General features: G+C 38.5%; 1 protein-coding gene across 19 annotated transcripts in view; it reads right to left on the bottom strand.

Annotated features, from left to right (window-relative positions):
* nfixa (nuclear factor I/Xa) overlaps nt 1-19931 on the bottom strand; it is a 135099-nt gene that overhangs the window by 61911 nt on the left and 53257 nt on the right. For 10 of the 19 annotated variants that reach the window (XM_079812715.1, XM_079812726.1, XM_079812716.1 and 7 more), the window contains 2 exons: nt 15512-16043; nt 991-1044 (listed from right to left, as the gene is read on the bottom strand). In XM_079812715.1, the coding sequence (XP_079668841.1) occupies nt 991-1044; nt 15512-16043 (586 nt within the window). Of the gene's footprint in view, nt 1-990; nt 1045-15511; nt 16044-16598; nt 16670-19931 lie in introns of those variants that run through there. The other 9 variants (XM_079812727.1, XM_079812723.1, XM_079812718.1 and 6 more) reach the window with 2 other exon arrangements.

The following is a 19931-nucleotide window of genomic DNA, read 5'->3' as shown; positions in this document are numbered from 1 at the left end:
TAGAACCCACAGTTTAATGTTCTGGAAACCTCAGAGTACCGAGGTAGAGCCCTCAGAGTAATGGGCTATACCTTTCTATATTCTAAAACCCTCAAAGTAACATGCTATAGCTTGCGATGCTCTAGAACCCGCAAAGAAATATGCGATAGTTCTCATAATAATGTTCTAGAACCCTCGGTTTAATGTTCTAGAACCCTCAGAATACCATGATAGAGCCCTCAGAGTCATGTGCTACAGCTCTCAGTGTTGTAGAACCCTCACTGCTAGAACTCTCAGTTTACTGTTCTAGAACCCTCGAAGTAACATGCTATAGCTCATAATAATGTTCTAAAACCCTCGGTTTAATGTTCTAGAACCCTCAGAATACCATGATAGAGCCCTCAGAGTCATGTGATATAGCTCTCAGTGTTGTAGAAACCTCACAGCTAGAACTCTCAGAATAATGTTCTAGAACCATCCGTTTAATGTTCTGGAAACCTCAGAGTACCGAGGTAGAGCCCTCAGAGTAATGGGCTATACCTTTCGATGCTCTAGAACCCGCAAAGAAATATGCGATAGTTCTCATAATAATGTTCTAGAACCCTCATGATAGTATTCTAGAACTATCAATCGTAGATCTCACACAACATTCTCCACTCAACACAGCGTAATGTGCTTGAACTTGCAGTGTTCTACAACTCCTGGTGCTTCAAAATAAACTCTTTTACTAAAACAAAGCACTTAAAAGTTGGTACTTAAAGATAAACTTGAGGAATGGACATGTAATGTTTTTTTTTATAATTCAATACAATCTATCAAAACATCCATGAAAAGGATTTAGCATATTCTATTTGTTTTGTTTCATGCTCAAGTTCACTATTATCTTGCTAAATAAAGGCACACCCTCCTCATAAACTATGCCAACCTTAAATGACCCAAGTCTGCTTACACAGAACACCTGTGGGCACTGCAATAAGCTCTTCACACACACATCAAACCATGCACACGCACCTGTGTGATAGAGCACATCAAACGTCTGAGTGTGTGTCAAAGAGAGGAAAAACTCTAGAGAGAAGGTGACAGAGAAAGATTAAGAGGGCTGAAGATAAAAAGGCGGTTAATCCTAATCAGCACAGACACAAATACACTCGCAGACACAAACATACACACACAAGAAGTAAAAAACAAAGGCACACACACACACACACACACACACACACACACACAGCATGTGTGCACATGATCCAGATATCACGCTTGTTTTTGTCTGTATGTGTTGAAACACTTTCACTTCTTAATCAAGGTATTCACTCCAAGGCTAAAGGTGAAATGTGGAATTACACACACACACACACACACTTAGCTGTCTAAAATACTTATTTTGTACTTTTGTCTTATATGTTTTACTTCCATAACTTAGTTTGGGGTCAGAAAGATTTTTTGTGTTTAGTTTTTTATTAAAAGAAATTACCACTTTTATTCAGCAAGGGCACATTAATTTGATCAAAAGTGACAGAAAAGAAAAAGATTTAATAAAATCATCTTTCAAACAAATGCATTATTTTTACTTCCCAGTCATGAAATATATTGAACCCTTAAATGCATGAAAATGTTGCCAATCATATTACATATTCGGGTCTTTAGTGACCCGGCTCTATATCTAACATGGATGGATCTCTAACAGTCGATAATATGAAACTCTCCTGATATTACAGTAACAATTACAGAAGACTAAAATAAAGCATATTTTGTTATCTTTTGGAGCTTGGAAGGGTTCATTTTGAGCAGATGTTTTACACAAGCGGCAAACTCCCCCAGTTTCTCTTGAAGACTTAAACTGCAATTCATCGACTGGCCACTAGGGACAGGCTCCAGAAGGAGCAGAATCTCATTGAGCCCCATGTTAAAATGCCCAACTTTACAGCAGAAAAAAACATGTTTACAGTCTGGTACAAATTGTGGTTTTGGTCTATACAGCTAATTTTGCCCTTCATGACAACTGTGAGGGGGGTGATTTTTTACTCATTCGTTTACATTATATAAAGCCTTAAAGTTCTGCATAATTAAGGGCATGGCCACTTTGAGTGACAGGTGGAGTGATGTCCCGCCTCTTTGCCCATTTTCTGTTCTCCGAGAGTGACGCGCTGCCAAGATGGCAACGGCCAGCTCGACCCTACTTTACGCTTCAAAACTGCTCTTCAGAATCCTATGGGTGACGTCACGGACACTACGTCCATATTTTTTTACAGTCTATGGTTTTACACCATCATCACTGTCCTCGTCAGAGCTCATTTCCCAGTACATTCAGCAAATTATATGTCAAAACTATAATTTGAAATCAATATTTTGATCGCTTCTTCACCAGATTCACCATCAAGTGACAGTGACACTAAAATTTGACTGCGTTCCAGTGTTGATTTTGACAGCATATTTTGATTTAGTTTTAGTCATAGTCTTTTGACTAAAATGCCATTTAGTTTTAGTCATATTTCGGTCACCTGAATTGTTTTTAGTTTTTGTCTAGTTTTAGTCGACTAAATACCATAAGATTTTGGTCGACTACAGTAGATTTAGTCTCCTAAAATCTAATGAGTTTGGTTAAATTGTAATACATTAAGCATTTAAGCCTTACATAAACCGACTGTCACTTGAACTGACATTTAGACCTAATTTTGTTTTTGACATTAAAAATACACGAAAGAGAGCTCAATTCATTTTTTTTGCTTGTTTTTTAAAAATATCTATAGTTTTTATAACTTTGTATTTCTGTTTTAGTCAGTAGGCCATATCAGGTTAAGCTAAAGCTTCAAATAAGTTTGTTTATTTATTTTTTTTATTTCAGTTAACATTTATTTAATTTCAAGTAATGAAGATTTTTTTTTATGGTTTTAGTTAACTATTATAACCCTGATACTTTATTGAATATGTGTCAAATACTGGTCTTTCCTCCTGACTATGAATTAAATGGGAATGAAATTAAATACAGTTTATTGTGTAACCAAAAACGAATATATAATGCGTGACTTTTAATTATAAACAAGCTCGAAATACACATTGACTCTTATTTTGAAATGTTTGCGCCTTACAGTTGCAGGAGCTCATTCAAGTTCAGATGAGGGAGAGACAATATGCATTGTTAACTTACAACCGTCTAAAACATATTACTATATAAACATTGTAAAGTAAACATTGTCATTATTCATCAGCATTAGTTCATAAACAATTGCCTAGCATAAACGTGCGCTATTCATTGATTGTGAGCCGCTCTGGAGCGCTGTATTGGGGATGAGTGAGCCTGTAGAAGCGCAACAGCGCCGTGTTTTCCAGCGGTTAGATCAGCACGCTCAAATCAAATGTGCGCATCTGTTACACAGGACATCAGTTCTGACTGGATCTCTTCCCTAATCGTCCCTCCATTACATTTTCGTTTCATTTTTATTTTTTGACGAAAATGACAGTTGATTTTTGTCATAGTTTTTGTCATCCAACACTAGTTTTTATTTAGTAATTGTCTCGTTTCCGTCAGTGAAAAAAGGTTGTTGACGAAAATTAAAGAGCACCTATCATGGAATTTTGAAATGTACCTTTCATGTAGTGTGTAACATAGATCTAAGTGAACAAAAACATCCTGCATAGTTTGAAATATGACAGTGCACCGTATATATAGTTATTTTCTTTCAAAAGTAAGAGTCGACTCTGAGTCATTTTTAAGAATCGTTAGAAGACCGAAGCTTTTTCTCTGACTAGATGACGTCAACTTGTCAAGTTATTTGAATACGATACGCCCACTTATTGCGCTCCAAGACGCCAGTGAAAACTAGAAAACATCATGGCCACGAGACCCTGTGTTCTGAAGTGCGACTCAAAAGCAAACTTTTTTCATCTGCCCAAGGATGAGCATTTGAAGACTAAGTGGCTTGAAGACAAACCATACATCGTCGCGATTGAGTGTTTATTAGTCGTCAAATGTATGTTTCGCGATCTCAGGAAGCTTTTATTATGGACTTCTATTATGGCACATGGTTCTTCTTCGTCTGTCTGTACATGGACTACATGTGCACAGAGCGCCCTCCGGCTGCCAGGATGAATTGAAAACAACACATAAGAGACTCAATCGCTCATGATTAGGCTATATCTGCGCATTTTGAGGAAGTATTGAATAAAAAATACTCCTCTGTTTAGAAATTTGACACAGACATATGAGAATCTATCAATATGTCTCCTCATCTGCACACTTTTGAACTAAAAGCCCTGAGGGATGTTGATTTGTCGCGAGTCTTCGTGAGGAGAATAGAGGAGTTTTTTTATGAATGAGATCAGCTGAGGCTCATATTACAATCAAACGTACAGACGCGGTTTTCATATTCATAACTCCTGACACATATTAACAAATTACTGTCACTATAAGACTTTGATGGGCGTTCCGTTTCCGAAAATATCTGCACAGATTATACCAATCACAACTGACTGGGTCATCGGACCAATCACCGCAGATTAGCGTCACGTAAAGGCGGGGTTTTGAAAAGTGAATCACTAAAGGATTCATTTGAGAATCGCTGTCAAAACAGGTAAAAATAAATGCATATTATAAGAAAACTAAAGTCTTTTTTGTCATTGCATGCATGCAAAACTGTTGTTGGGGACTTCTAAAACAATATTTGGAACATTTTAAATGCCATGATAGGTGCTCTTTAAGACAAAAATTATTCATCAACGAAATGAACACTGCTGCGTTCAAGTACATCTCTGCAGTAAATCAATGAGCCATTTCAAGTTTTGCTTATGATACTTATGAGACTCGTTTTCTGTCTGAATGAAACATCACTTCATCTTTGTGTATCAGACATTGCCATCTTGAGAAATAAAGGTGTATTGCACTTATTCCATCATCAAAGATTCAATTATTGTTGTGCAGAAAAAAATAAATACATACACTAATACAGACCTTGGGTCGTTAGCGACCCTATAACATTTTTACAAAAAATGAATGAGAAAACAGGCATTCTTTTATAATTGTATGATTTTTTTTCTTGTTATATTGTTTATAATGAATTGATTGAGGAATAGTAAGATGGTTGATGTCTAACTTTAAAAAATGAATGAGGAGAAGGGTACTGAATGACGTCCCGGGTCGATAAAGACCTGAGGTATGCATTTAAGGGATATATATTACATGACGGTTTCTAAAAAAAAAACTGTTTTCAACATTGATAATAATTAGAAATAAGCATTGAATCATATTACCATTTTAGAATGATTTATGTAGGAAATGTGACTGGAATAATGATGCTGAAAAATCAGCTTTGATTACAGGAATACATTACAATACATTCAAATAGAAAACAGTTTGAAAGTTGAAATAATTATGTTTTTACTGATTTTAAAGATTGAATTATATTGCCCAGTCATATTTATAGAGTCCTTATGATCTATAGGCCAGAGAGTGAAATATATAAATGGTATAAGTATAATAAAATGTGTAACATTAATCTTCTGTTCTTTCTAAACACACGTGCAAAAGAGAGGCCTTTAACATGCTAGCATAAAGAGCCAGAACGCTTGTGTGCATTCTGCAAATAAGACTATAACACATGCTCCATGCCAGATGTGAAATATTCTGCGTGTGTGTGTGTGTGTGTGGCTTGCTTAAACATTGCTCAGCATCATTTAACGTCATGTGCTTATACTGTAATGCTAAAATTTCCTGAGCAGATCCCCTGCATGCATACACTGTTACAGTGCCTTGTGTGTGTGTGTGTGTGTGCCTACACTAAACGTCTCCACAAGGATAGTAAAAGCTGAATTCACCATTTCGGGGACCACCCAAAGGTCTATATGTATACAGACACAGTGTTTATGCTAAATATCACTGTATAAATATTACTGTAGTCTCCCTCACTTACTGTTCATACACACACACACACACAATTATGCACAGACGATACAACTGTACAACTTAACAAATCATTTGAGAGGTTTCTGGTCAGCATGACTATTTGGCTTTCAACGGATAGAGCAGATATACAAATTTGTTTGCCGTTACAGAAAACCAAATAAAATCCTTGAACTGTGCCATGCAAAACCACTATCTTTGTTTGCACAATGTGTGTGTGTCCTAGTGCCAGTGAGACTGGTTGCAAAAGGAGAAAGATTGCAAAAGTGAAATAAATAAATGTTCCTGAGCTCTGATCAAATCCAGAGAGCTGGTGTGAATAGCGTAAGGTGGTATTAGTTTGGCTCTGAGAGGGAACGTGGCCTACAGATGGATATTTCCTTCATAGCTGCAGGCTTTTTAATGTGACAGAACGATTGCAAATCATATGCATGCAGCTGAATATTCATGCGAGACGAATGGTGCGGTTCAAAATAGAGAACTGTACAGTCGTTTATTATGGACGCGCTCTCTTTTCTTTCTCACGTGTAGGAGGCAGCTCTGGGCAACTAGCCATGCTACATAAATATGCGTGACGCTCAAATCCTTCCTCTCTATATTTGTAAATGTATATTTCTCTCTCCCTCTCCTTCTTACTGATGTGCTACTTAAGACATTACCCTTAAAAACCCATCTGAGAGAAATGATGTCCATCCCAACATTCGGCCGTGTGAGCTGCCGTTGGCCTTATAGAACCCGGAATGGAGCCCAGACAAGGTATGTTGGGTTTTTTGGTTGCCATGACACCAGCCTAAATCGGAGCCAATCCCATCACTGCCAATGGACTGTGGAGGCGGAGCATGTGTTTGTGTGGGACTGCTGTCACCACAGAATTTGTTTGAAACTGTTACAGACTTTATGTTGAAAATCGGTAAGGTTTTTTTTTTTGTTTTTAAAGAAACTCTAAATTGATCAAAGGTGACAGTACAGCAAAAAACAACAAAAGTTTAATCCTGGGTTAGCGATGCGGTGTTGGGCTGTGTATAGCCTATGATAAAGACATGAACGATTTTTAATAGTCAGAAAATTGAAATCACAGAATTTCTGAATCAATCAAACCTTAACCAGAACGTTTGAGGAATATCAACACACATTGTGCGGTAATAGTTCAATTTTAACTAAAAAACTTGCCGATATAACGGTTACACTTTATTTTACAGTCCCTGTTACAGTGTAACTACACATTTAAGTGCTAAGTAATAGTAATTAAGGTTACACTTTATTTTAAGGTGTCATTGTTATAGTATATATTTAAGTACTGAATAATAATAATTAACTACATGTACTTAGTATATGGTTATGGGAAGGATTAGGGTTTGGTTTAGGGTTGGTTGTATGTAATTATGCATATTTTACTGTTATTACTATGGTAAGCACATGTAACAAAGACACTAAAATAAAATGTTACTGTAATTAACCACATCTGAGTGATTCTATAACTTGAGATACATTTGGTCATTTCAAAAAATTAAATAAATAAAAAACTTCTCACTAACAGAAATTCTTTCCAGTATCTTATTGAAAACATATTCAATTGTAATAATTCAGAGCTTGCCAAACACAAGTTACTTCCTTTTTTACTTTTATTGAAACAAATTATTTCTTTATAGTATTGTTTGTCAAATTGTCAATTCTGTTACATACGGTCAGGTCAACATTGTTACTCTATCTTGGCAACAGAGTTTGACGGTAACAAAATTGACCGTTTTTAACTTTTTAGCCAAAAGCTCCACTTGCTAGCATAAATGCTAAGAGCACATGGCACTAATGAAATTATGATTAAAAGACTTTTAAATAACCAACTATATGGTTATGGGAAGGATTAGGGTTTGGTTTAGGGTTGGTTGTATGTAATTATGCATAATTTACTGTTATTACTATGGTAAGTACATCTAACAAGGACACTAAAATAAAGTGTTACTGTAATTAACCACATTTGAGTTATTCTATAACTGGAGATACATTTTGCATTTCAAAAAATGTAGGGGGAAAAATGCTCACTAAGAGAAATTCTGTCCAGTAAACATATTCAATTTGAATAATTCAGTGCTTACCAAACACAATTGACTTATCTTACATTTAATGAAAAAAAAAAAAAACGGCTGTTTGTCAACTGTTACTGTCAATTCTATTACATATGGTCAGAATTGACCATTTTTTACTTTTTAGCCATAAGCTCCACTTGCTAGCATGTGTGATCAGTGATAAATACTGTTTTCCTTTTGATATTGTTGGAACAATTTTGACATTTTACAAAATAACTCTTGGTTCAAATATTTTCTCAGAGAGAGAGCACATACTGTACCTTTCAGTGCTTTAGATATTATCAGTGAGGGAAAGTGACATTATTTCCTGTGTCTTACATAGTTGTGGGAGAAAATTCCACCATTTTAAAGGCAAAGTATGGTATGGTAACAGATATTGAAATATTGAAGATTTACGGACACATTTTTATAAGAAATAAATTAAATATTACCAAATGGAAAGTAAAATAAAATATTTTGATTACACAATGATGGGAAAAAAATACACTGACTAATTCAGACAACAAGAAATCATGATTTTCAGCTATATAAGACACTTTTTAACAGAAAATATTAATATTGTTATGGCCTATAACACCTTGTGATCCATGACAATGAGTAACAAATTATTAAAATACTTAAAAATATAACCATTTGAAAAAGCAGGAAAAAATGGCTTCGGACACCAAATGTACCTGCAATTATATATAGAATCACCCATGTTCTATAGGGTTAGGGTAGATGGTTACACTTTATTTTAAGGAGTCACAGTGTAAGTATATTTAAATACTGAATAATATAGGGTTAGGGTTTAGGGTTAGTTGCATGCAATTATGCATCATTTACTGTTGTTATTATTATGGTAAGTACATGTTTTTATGTAACACGGACACCGTAAAATAAGTGTTACCGGGTAGATTTAGGGTTTGTTGCATGTAATTATGCAAAATGTATAGTTATTACTATAGTAAATACATATAACATGTAACAAGGACACATTAAAAAAAAAGTCTGATTGATATAACACTTTTAAAGTTTTCTCTTCCAGGAAAATAAACCCAAAACATTGATGATTCTCCTGCACTACATTGTCCAATCAAATGCTCTCGACGATAAGAATGTCCCTCTCCCGACAGCCAATCAGCAAGTGTCAAAATCACATTTAAAGGCTGTGACGTAACTAAAGTCTTTTCCAACAAAGTAGACAGAAAATCTCTTGTCAGGCTAGGAAAAGAAACCAAAATCTGAACACCACAGAGACCAACAGGTGCCTGAATACACACACACACACAAACGCACACACACATGCGGTCTCAAATGTATGCCGAAACATGTACGTATGCAAATACACACCGATTCTTCTATGTGAACTCACAATTAAGCACACACACAGCCCAACACACCCATGTGCACAAACAAAAAAGCTTCTGTATGTTGATGCATATGTATAAGGCCCGGGGTGATCTAATGCAAACACACACAGACACACAAACACTTTATATTTGCCTATTAACATACTAATCATGCGCTATCCCACCATCACTTCATCCGGTGGCATACAGGGGCCCTCTGTCTCGGCACACAAAAACACACACACACACTTTATTTCTCGCACTCTCTCTTTCTCTCGTTTATCCTGTTATCTCTGTAAACAAACGACAGACTCTCCTCAGCTTGGACTGAACTGGGGGGGTTTGCCTTTCATTGTTTTAAGAGCGGGAAGATGCTCCCGTCTGATGAATGGGGCTTTCTGGAGCTGAGAGCCATGAAGCTTTACACACTCTCATTTACAGGCCTATTTTTCACACTCTTATTGTGAAACGCACACACACAACAGCTTTTCTTTCCCTTGTTATCCCATCCCCCTGTTCCTTGCCGTTTTCTCTCCGGTTTCATCCCTTGTTCTCTGCGTTCTTTCCCGCTCACCGAGACGGGCGGCCTAGATCTGTGTCCAAACTGCTTTCCAGGCCTATTCCCTTACACACAAACACATGCCAGAATTGATTCGCTGCGTTTCAGTTGTGCTTGTCAAGCGTTTTCCCTTACTCGGAGCTCCGAAAAAACACAACACCTTCTCTCTCTTTCACATGTGGTAAGAAACACCGGCAAGAATGTATTTATGACGTCTCGGCCTTTCACTGTTGAAGACAAGCCGCCGACTTTTGTGCCCTTCGTGCTTCTGCTGGACGAGGAAAAGTTTGGAGTCGCGAAGCCCATGAGAGACCGACAGAAACTGACCTTTGAGAAACGGCTCAGATTATACTGAAAGACCTGTGGTGGAAGGGGGTTTAAAGAGAAATGTACAGCATCACAGCAAGAGAAATGAACAAACATACATCGATTTACAACAGCCGGTTCTATTGAATTTGCATGAAGACTTCAGTGGCCAAATAAAAGCTTTTTATTTAACATGGAGCATGTTAAAGGTATCATGGGGCTGACATTTTGATATCATGTTTTATCTGGGTAACCATCCTCTTATCAGACACTTTTATTCATTAAAATGAATTATACTGTGATTAGTGATTTCAAAGCTTTTTTTTTTTATCAATAAAATATGATTCGATGGAATCAGACACAAAAAAAAAGGAATCAGCTGGAAGCTTTTGCATGATGAGGCATCAACAACACTGCAACAAAAATGACTAAGTGCACCTTTTATGAATTGTTCACAAATACTCACAAAGCCATGGTTATCAGTTTGATTCAGTCTAACGAATCCTTTCAGTGAATCAATCGAAATGAATGAACTGACTCACTCACTGAACTGCAAGTCGCCTTCACAACCTAAACTATATATACTAAACTAATGCTAATTATTCAATTATTAATAATATTTTTTAAAAGAGGGGTTTCTTCAAAAGTTGGGAACCAGAATTTCTAAGTGGAATCAGAATCCAGGTTTCGATTCCTATTAATGAGATGGTTGAAACTGCCAGCGCTCAGTAAAAAGAAACTGTCTTCGAAGTTGATCAAGAAAAAAAAAAGCAAGCAAACAACAAGTGCCACGTCCCCGCACACGTCCATGCAAATATGCAAAACGAAAAATCGAATTGTATAAAAAAATAATTGACGTAACTGTTGAGCTGAAAATAGGAGGACATATCAAGACGACGGGGGCGACGCTGGGGTTGAGCCCCCCGAGAGAGACGCAGAGAATGGGTGAAAAGAGAGGGAGAGGGAGAGGAAGAAAGGATCAGAGGGAGAGAGGTTGGCAGCGATGAGGTTCTGGCACCTTCTACATAGAGCTCACCGTACAGGGTGCCAAAAAATGGCAGACGAGGCTGCCCCCGTTCCCTCGCCTTTTCTCCGTCTCCCTCTCTCTCGCCCCTCGGCGATCTTGATCATCCCTTTCTCCTCTTTCTAAAGAGGTTTTATCTAATGAGCTCCATGAGAATTCAATCTAACAGCACTAATGCAGAACTTCTACTCCTATAGATTTGAGTTATGGCTCGGCTTTCCACGGCCGATGCGCTGTGTGTATGTGTGTGTGTGTGTGTGTAATGAGTAGGCCTGTGCTGTTACTGAGCTCGGCATTGTGTTCTCTGACTCGTAACCAGAGTCCTTGTGAGTGGGCCACATTACTTTCTCTCTCTCTCTCTCTTTTACTCTTCAGATACACGCAAACACGCTTTTTTGTTTAAAACCTTTCAGCATTCTGATGATATTTCAGTATATCTGACAATTTTTTTTTAATTAAACATTTTCAATATATATATATATAGTTTTTTTATTTGCTCTAGAAATTTTTTTTTTTTCATTTATATGAAGCAATTTAATGATTCAGTGTTAAACAGTAATTTATTTACCTTCATAATTTGTATTAAAATATTTGAATGCATTAAAAATGCATGCATGGACTGCATAAACAACTAAATAAATAAATAAATGAACTGATTGACAGAAATGAACAGAACATTTTGAGACAATATTAAAATATTTGCATGTTGAAAGATAAGGAAGGATTGATATTCAGTTTTAAATTGTTATATCATCAGCAAAATCATCTGAGATATATTGTAAATATAGAGCTGGACGGACCGATTTCATGCTTGACACGAATACAAAAAAACTTCAGAAAGACCAGCAACTGAGAAGAGAAAACGTTTGCCTCTTTTTCTGTTACTTTCTGTCCAGTTTTTTACTTTTCTTTCTCCGCCTGTCCCTCCTGTGGAGTTTAAAAGCAGGTGCTCATTCAGCTGACACTGGTTTGTTTGTTAATGTGTTTCACTTTTACAATCCTGCCTTTGTGCTCTTAAAAAGCCCATAAATGTCTCCGGTGAGCAGAGAGCTGAGAAAGAGATCTACAGTTATACATCACGTCTTTCTTGAACAAATCCACTGGAATGAATCAAGCATGAAGTCTTAAAAACCACAAAAAATAGTCAAGAAATCCCAAAGCGTGGTTGCGCATTTTAAGCAAAAAAACCCAAAGAAGTCAGAGCCGAGTGCAGTCCTAAATATAGGAGAAATGTAGGATTACGGAAAATGATGCGAGGAGATTCTCTACAAATAAAAAACTCTCTTACAGCAGTGCAATCTGACCTATGGCCCAAGGAGGTGGATTTTCCTTCCATTTCAACAGTCTATCAGACTTTCAGAAGGAGCCAGGAAGACAGGAAGAGTGACGGAGACAAAGAAAGACAGAGGAGGCACTTGGAAGCAGAAAGAGTGATGAAAGAAAGAGAGACGCGTTATGTACACTGGCTCGAAGTGAATGACGACTGCTGAAATAATCTGTTTAACAGCTATTCCAAACATTTCATTTCCAAACAAAACACTCCCACAATGCCGCATCCAGACAGAGAGAAATCACTACTGCACGCTCTTACGCATGTGTTCGCTTCAGAAAGCGCTCGTGTCTTTTTATTCATAGTTAAACATAATTAGAAAATAGTCATCATTATTATTATTTTTTTTAAAGCAGAAAACAGGAAACAAGAATGTATTAGTAGTAATTAAGTTATTAGTAATAAGTTATTAAAACAAAAATCATAATAATATATGATTTAGCAGAAAACAATAAATGCACTAGCGCAGATTTTTCTCCTAAATTTAACAGGCATTTTTATTTCTAAAGAGCTGCAGTTAAACGCATTAAAATGGCATAAAGCACATTTTTCACACCTCCTCAGTGGTTAAATATCAAATTTCCTGTGCGGAGTGTTAAAGCAGGGAAAAGTTTAAATGATGTTCTCATAATAACGATACATTAGAAGCACTAACAATACAACCCTGGATATAAAATTAATATTCTCTTTTCCCGAAAGCCACTTCCCTCCATTAGGATGACTTTCCCCATAATCACCAATATTAATGGAAACACATTTAAAACACATTTACCTCCAATTCACCTGGGCTATTACTCGGAGTCTTAAATAAACTATTCATTTCGCACTTCATTCTAAGCCTAAATTTACTGAAATATGGAACATTTTCCAGTCAGATCCCAAAAACCTGGGTAGCGGTTAAAGATTCGGGCCTGGGTTCAAACTCTGACGGTCCATTTTCTAGAGTCTCACTAGCAAGTTAAACAAACAAAAAGCCCAACTCTCCAGCAACCTAGCACAGCAATAACAAGAAAAAAATCGGTTTAGGTAAGTGAAGTACTGAACAAAAACATTTTTAAAGTGAGCGGTTAGAGAGAGTTCAAAAAGAGAGACTCAAAAAATGCCACACACACACACACACACACACACACACACTTGTATACATGGTTTGCAGGGACTCTCCATAGGTGTAATGGTTTTCACACTGTATATAAAATACATTTTGTATATTTATTGTACTGTATATTCTCTGTTTAGTATGTTTTTAAGCCGATTGGTTTACAAGGACACGGAAAGTGTCCTCATAAAACATATATACAAGAACACACACACACACACATGCATCTTCCCGCACCGAAGGCATTGCAATAGTGCCAACTAGAGCAATTACTGTATCCACTCCCGAAGCTGTCTTTTCTCTCGCTTTCTTATGGACACAAAAGAGGAATCCTCGATTTGAGAGTGTGACAATGAAGGCCACATTTAATAATGACAAACAAAGAGTTTGTGCTGCGAATAAACAATCACAAGGACAAAATAAACACGAAGCAACACGAACCAATTCAATAAAAAAAAGCCGAACCATAGTATTCAATACAAAGAACGCAGAGATATTGTTTGGCACGCACAACAAATAACTCATTTCAAATTAGGATAATTGTGGTTTGTGCTGTCTAGGCAGCACATATACTAAATAGGATAATTGTGGTTTTAGTTCGGAATGCACAATTTAAATCAAGAACAAAATTAAGACGGTTCCTAAAAAGTGCCCTCGACCGGAGCAGCGCATGGAGGCTGTGTGCGTCTGGGGTTGAGAAAGGCCCCCTGAGCTCTGGCACAGGATGCCACGGGCCCCGGGATTCTGCACGGCTGCCCTGCAGGGTACCAGTCTCCGCCAGGGCTATTTGGAGCCTGATAAAAGCGGCAGTGCACACTGGAATTAGCCTGATAAGATAAGCCCGCAGTACAGCAGCAAACATTCTGAACGGGCAGCGCGACGGCCAACCCTGCTGGGCACAGACTGAACCGGTGCGTGCGCTGACAGAGAGACTGAAAGACACACAGAAATCTTCAGCTGCTAATATTTTGTATTAATGGCTGACTGTTTTAATGCTAAATGAAAACAGGCCAGATCTGTTCAATTGTGGTTCGTTCGCTGTACTATAAAAGTCAAATGAATTAGCAACGACAGCAAAAAAAGAAAGAAGGCGAGAGGAAAGCACATTTGTAATCACAGTATTACGGAGTGGTTGGCCTGAGTGTGTTTGGCCGATCTTGTGTGCGTCAGAGAGAGTGTTAGCCGTGTCAGAAACAGTGTTTGGCAATGAGTGTATGAGACTGTGCTAGTAACTTATCCATGAACACACACACACACACACACACTAAAATGATCCGACTCTAAAACACACTGCCAATGAGAAAACAGGATGGCACTGAAGAATTGAAAAGGCATCAAAAAGAAATACAACCAATACACTATATAGGCTATTTTATCACAAAACAAAAGAAAACATATTATAAACAATAAAACATCACAAAAATGGCAGAAATGCATTTGATTTATTCTAAGCTAGTCACATTTCTATTCAACTTGAGTACTGAATTTATATGTTTTACCAATTCTGAAAGCCAGGTATTAATCTGTAGAATTAATAGTTTTAAACAACCTTATTAGTGTACAAATGTCTCTAAAAAAAAGCACAGTTTGATTGGATTTCTTCCACACAGAGCCTAACCAGAAAGATTATAAATTTGCATGATTTCTAAAATGAGTTTTTCATGCCTACAAATCACAACTATTCCCAGATTTTTCCTTGATCGTGGGAACCCTGTTTTGAAGTGTAATTTCGGATCTGCAGAACACAGACGCTCAAAGCAAGTCTTTATACGTGTGCTGGATGTGATGGTGATTATTTGGGGGGGGTTGGTAATGTTTCACCTTACCCTAAATTCTGACTCCTCTTAAATAAACATGTTCAAGTATCAGTTTTGCCGTAGGACGGAGAAAGAGAGCGTAACCCACTGACCTGGCATGTGGACGAAGTAGGCCAGGTACAGGTCCAGCTCCTTGACGGACACTCCGATGTGGTGCGGCTGCACGCACAGGCTGTGGTTGGAGCACTGGGGCGACTTGACCAGCCTTTCTCCGTCCGTGCTCTCCAGCGGGCTCCCCTTAAACAGGATCACCATCACCAGGTCCAGGCGCCAGACCTTGTCGGCCTGCCGCAGGCAGTCGATGCGCCGGATCTTGCCCTTCTGGTCGGGGTTGGACAGCACGCAGCACGGTGGCTTCTTCCCCGTGATGGTGAGCACGAAGTCTTCGCGGAACTCCGGCCGGATGTCCTTGCGCAATTTGGCCAGCAGCCTCGACGCCCACTTCTGCTTGATCTCGGGCTTCTCGCCCAGGAGTTCGTCTTTGACGGCGCGCTCCTCGTCCTTGGACATGCGCTTCTCGTGCTTTTTGAAGTACTTGCGCTTGCGGGCCTGCAGGTTGAACCAGGTGTAGGAGAAAGCCCGCACGTGCGGGAGGAGAGCCTCGATGAAGGGATGGAATTCATCCTGGAGGGATGGAGAAAGGGAGGGAGAGACGGGAAGCAGGGGAGAGGAGAGGAGGGAAGGGGAGAAGACGTTAGAATTGCGGAGCATGAGCCGAACGAGAGCGGCGACGCTCTGCCAAGGAAGGTACGGGAAATGTATGAGTGTGTGTTTGCGAGGATCACAAACACACACACACACACACACACACACACAAACACCCGACATAAGCAGCTCATAAATACAAATACTGCAACGCTAGTTTAGAATTCCTAACAAAGTATATCATAAAACTATAGACAACCCATTAAGAACATTTCACTTCTTTTTTTTCTTCTACATTTCTCTTTTTTACAGTGACATTGTTGGCTTTCAAGAGATCCTTTTCTCGCTTCAAAACAGACAATGATGTTTTTGAGGGACAGGCGTAAAGAGTCCGCAACAGCTGCTCACTGTCGCGTGTGCCAAACCGCACAACCAACCCCTGCTACCGCACGTCCTGATCCAAACTACATCGCCACACAGACACAGAACGCCACAGACAAAACATGCAGAAAAACAGCCAAATAAAATAGTTACCATTCTGCACTTTCATCATAAACCCTGCCGGCCGATATGGAGGGAAAAAACAAGTGAAATGTCTTCTCGCCACTCAACTCGACATTACAAGCCCCGATTATTAGTGTATATATATATTTATAATTTTTGTCGTTGCACAAAATGATCAAGGCAAAGAATTTAAAAGGAAAAATTTTATAAAAATGTCCAGTCGTTTAAAAATTCAGAAAATCTTGGAGGAGCCAAACAGTGGCATAGCTCTGGAGATAGAAAAACAAGAGAGGAATATTTAATAGCCTACACAAAACAGAGAGGGGGAAATGAGAGGGGAAAAAAGTTAGCCAAAAAAAAAAAAAAAAATGGGGATTATGCCAATCACCAAAAATGAAAATTAAAAAAAATACAAATTACATATGAGCACAAGGCGGCGGACAACGAAACTGCTCGTAATCAAAAAGTATTGTACTCACTGTTAGAGAAAAAACGTACACAAATAAATACACAAATACCGCAACAAAGAGAAAAAAAATGTTTGGCAAAGCAGTAAGTGGTGTTTGTTCAGATATGCGTGCTCTGCATTCGACTCACAGAGAGCGAGAGATAGACAGAGAATGGGAGATAGACAGAGAGAAAGACAGAGAGGGGGGTAGAGAGGAGCGAATGGAGAGCGCAAAAAAAAAAAAAAACAGAGAACCGAATCAATGTTGGAAGAGCGCGTACGACCGCTGGCAAACCCGATAGAAGCTTCTTTTTTTCCCCTTTTTCCTCTCCAACTCTATCTCTCTCTTCCTCTCCATGCTCTTTTCCTATCCATTGCCTCAGAGTGTGCCAGCTCGAAGCTGAGCCCACCTATTTGGCACCGGGAGCCCGATCGCTCAGCCAATACGCACGCTTGAAGGACTGAATGGGAGGGAGGCAGGGATGGAGGGAGGGTGAAAGAGACGGAGCGAGAGCGAGGGGGGAGATAGTGTAGGGTTCGGTCAGTGGGTTGGCTCCTTACTTTGCCAAATTAACAAGTTCCTATCTTGTGCAACTGCAAAGTCCAGAGCACATTAATTTTACATGCGCCAATCAGCGGCGCCGCCCGTATTCCATTCCCACCCCAATTTACCTCCATTTTCCCCCTCTTGTCCTCGAGAATTGCACTCAGATGCACACATGCACTTTTGCCATTTTCACCAACACGCTTGCCATCACCTCCATCGAGCGAGCGGGCGGGCGAGCGCACAGCAGTGTCCCCGTTTGCCCCGTCCCCTCCCTCCATTGAGCGGCGTGTGAACGAGCGGGCCAGAACTCCCAGCAGACGCTCCAGACCAGCAGCTGCCTTCAGACTCGCCACACAAACAAAGAGCAAAGAGAGAGACCGAGTCCACAGCAGAACAACACTCTCTCTCTCTCTCTCTCTTTAAACTTTATCTGAAGACATGTCAGCATCAGATGCAAACATTTTGACACAATGAACAGAGAAGTTATGGTTTTGTTTTTTTAATTACCAATGGTATTCCCTACTAAAAAGATTTTACTCTCAAAAAAACGTAATAATATTGTTGTCTTTAAAGAAAATCGGCAATTTCCTTATAATGCATAATCCAAAGAGACGACATACTGATTACAAGACGCAGCACTCAACAATTAACTTACAAGTCAAGTCAAATCACCTTCATTTCTATAGCGCCTTTCACAACAGATTGCTCAAAGCAGCGTCACAGTGATAATAGGAAATTCGTTTTGTATTAGATGAAAAGCTGAAGTAAGTTTTTGTTTGATTCATTTCTGTTGTAAAAACTGATTAGTTATTTAATTTGGTGTCATGTAAACAACGCCATCCTCAACTAAAAAAGAAAAAACCCAATGCGTTCTGGACCCCAACAGCACGGCAACAGCACCTGCTATCAACTTGTCCAGCCACAAAAAAAGGAATTTTAAATATAATTTTAGATAGATAGATGATAGATAGATAGATAGATAGATAGATAGATAGATAGATAGATAGATAGATAGATAGATAGATAGATAGATAGATAGATAGATAGATAGATAGATAGATAGATAGATAGATAGATAGATAGATAGATAGATAGATAGATAGATAGATAGATAGATAGATAGATAGATAGATAGATTCAAAATTATACAAAAAAAATAAAAAAGATCTTCATTTATTATTAAATATGAAGTATTTTATATATACACAGCACCTGGTATCAACTTGTACAACCACAAAAAAATTATTTTAAATATAATTTTAGATAGATAGATAGATAGACAGACAGACAGACAGACAGACAGACAGACAGACAGACAGACAGACAGACAGACAGACAGACAGACAGACAGACAGACAGACAGACAGACAGACAGACAGACAGACAGACAGACAGACAGACAGACAGACAGACAGACAGACAGACAGACAGACAGACAGACAGATAGATAGATAGATAGATAGATAGATAGATAGATAGATAGATAGATAGATAGATAGATAGATAGATAGATTCAAAATGATACAAAAAAAAAAAAAGATCTTCATTTATTATTAAATATGAAGTATTTTATATATACACAGCACCTGGTATCAACTTGTACAACCACAAAAAAATTATTTTAAATATAATTTTAGATTAGATTGTGTCCAAGACTGCTGCAAATCAATCTCTCAATTTCCACATCCTCTTAAAAGTTAGCAAAACTGACCACGTTTGCATATTTAAATCAGCCGGATTTGCAACAGCAATATTCACTACATCACTGAAAACCGTTTGCAAGGCACATGTGCATGATCAATGAAACACCGGACGTAATGACAACACTGGTCACAGCATCAACCGGCTTGAAACTCTCCCACGCTGACCCTGAGCCATAGTGTATACAGCGCTCGAAACATTCAATGATTAAATCCTGCATCAAACTATATATATATACACAACATATTAAATGAATTCAAAGGCTGGTCAATCCCTGTTCCCAATGATCCGTTATGATCCACGGACAGAGCCAGGGAAATCGCTAGCTTGGGCAGATTCACATATCAAGTGATTTAATCTCTGCTTTAATCCCTACAATGAGTTTATGCAACATATGCCACCCTCTCATGGCTGCGCGACACCTTAGGGCGACCATCCGGCCTGGCCGAGACCACCGGGTGCAGCAGCCTCATTCTCAAAGCAACTCGCCGCACACTATTTTGCAGTTGCCCAGGTCGCCTGCTATGTAAACGCAGTGTTTCCTGACAAAGCCTCAGGTCGGTGTGTCATTTTATTTGTAAATGTTCCATTTTCTTACAACTCACTTTGCATAATTCCAACCAAATTAAAGGTTGTAAATAAAATTAAAGCAAAGTTCTACAGAATT

This window comes from Gobio gobio, assembly GCF_949357685.1.
Source record: "Gobio gobio genome assembly, chromosome: 3".
Lineage (NCBI taxonomy): Eukaryota > Metazoa > Chordata > Actinopteri > Cypriniformes > Gobionidae > Gobio > Gobio gobio.
The sequence above is the reverse complement of the archived record's forward strand: the minus strand, read 5'-3'. Positions and strand labels throughout refer to the sequence as shown.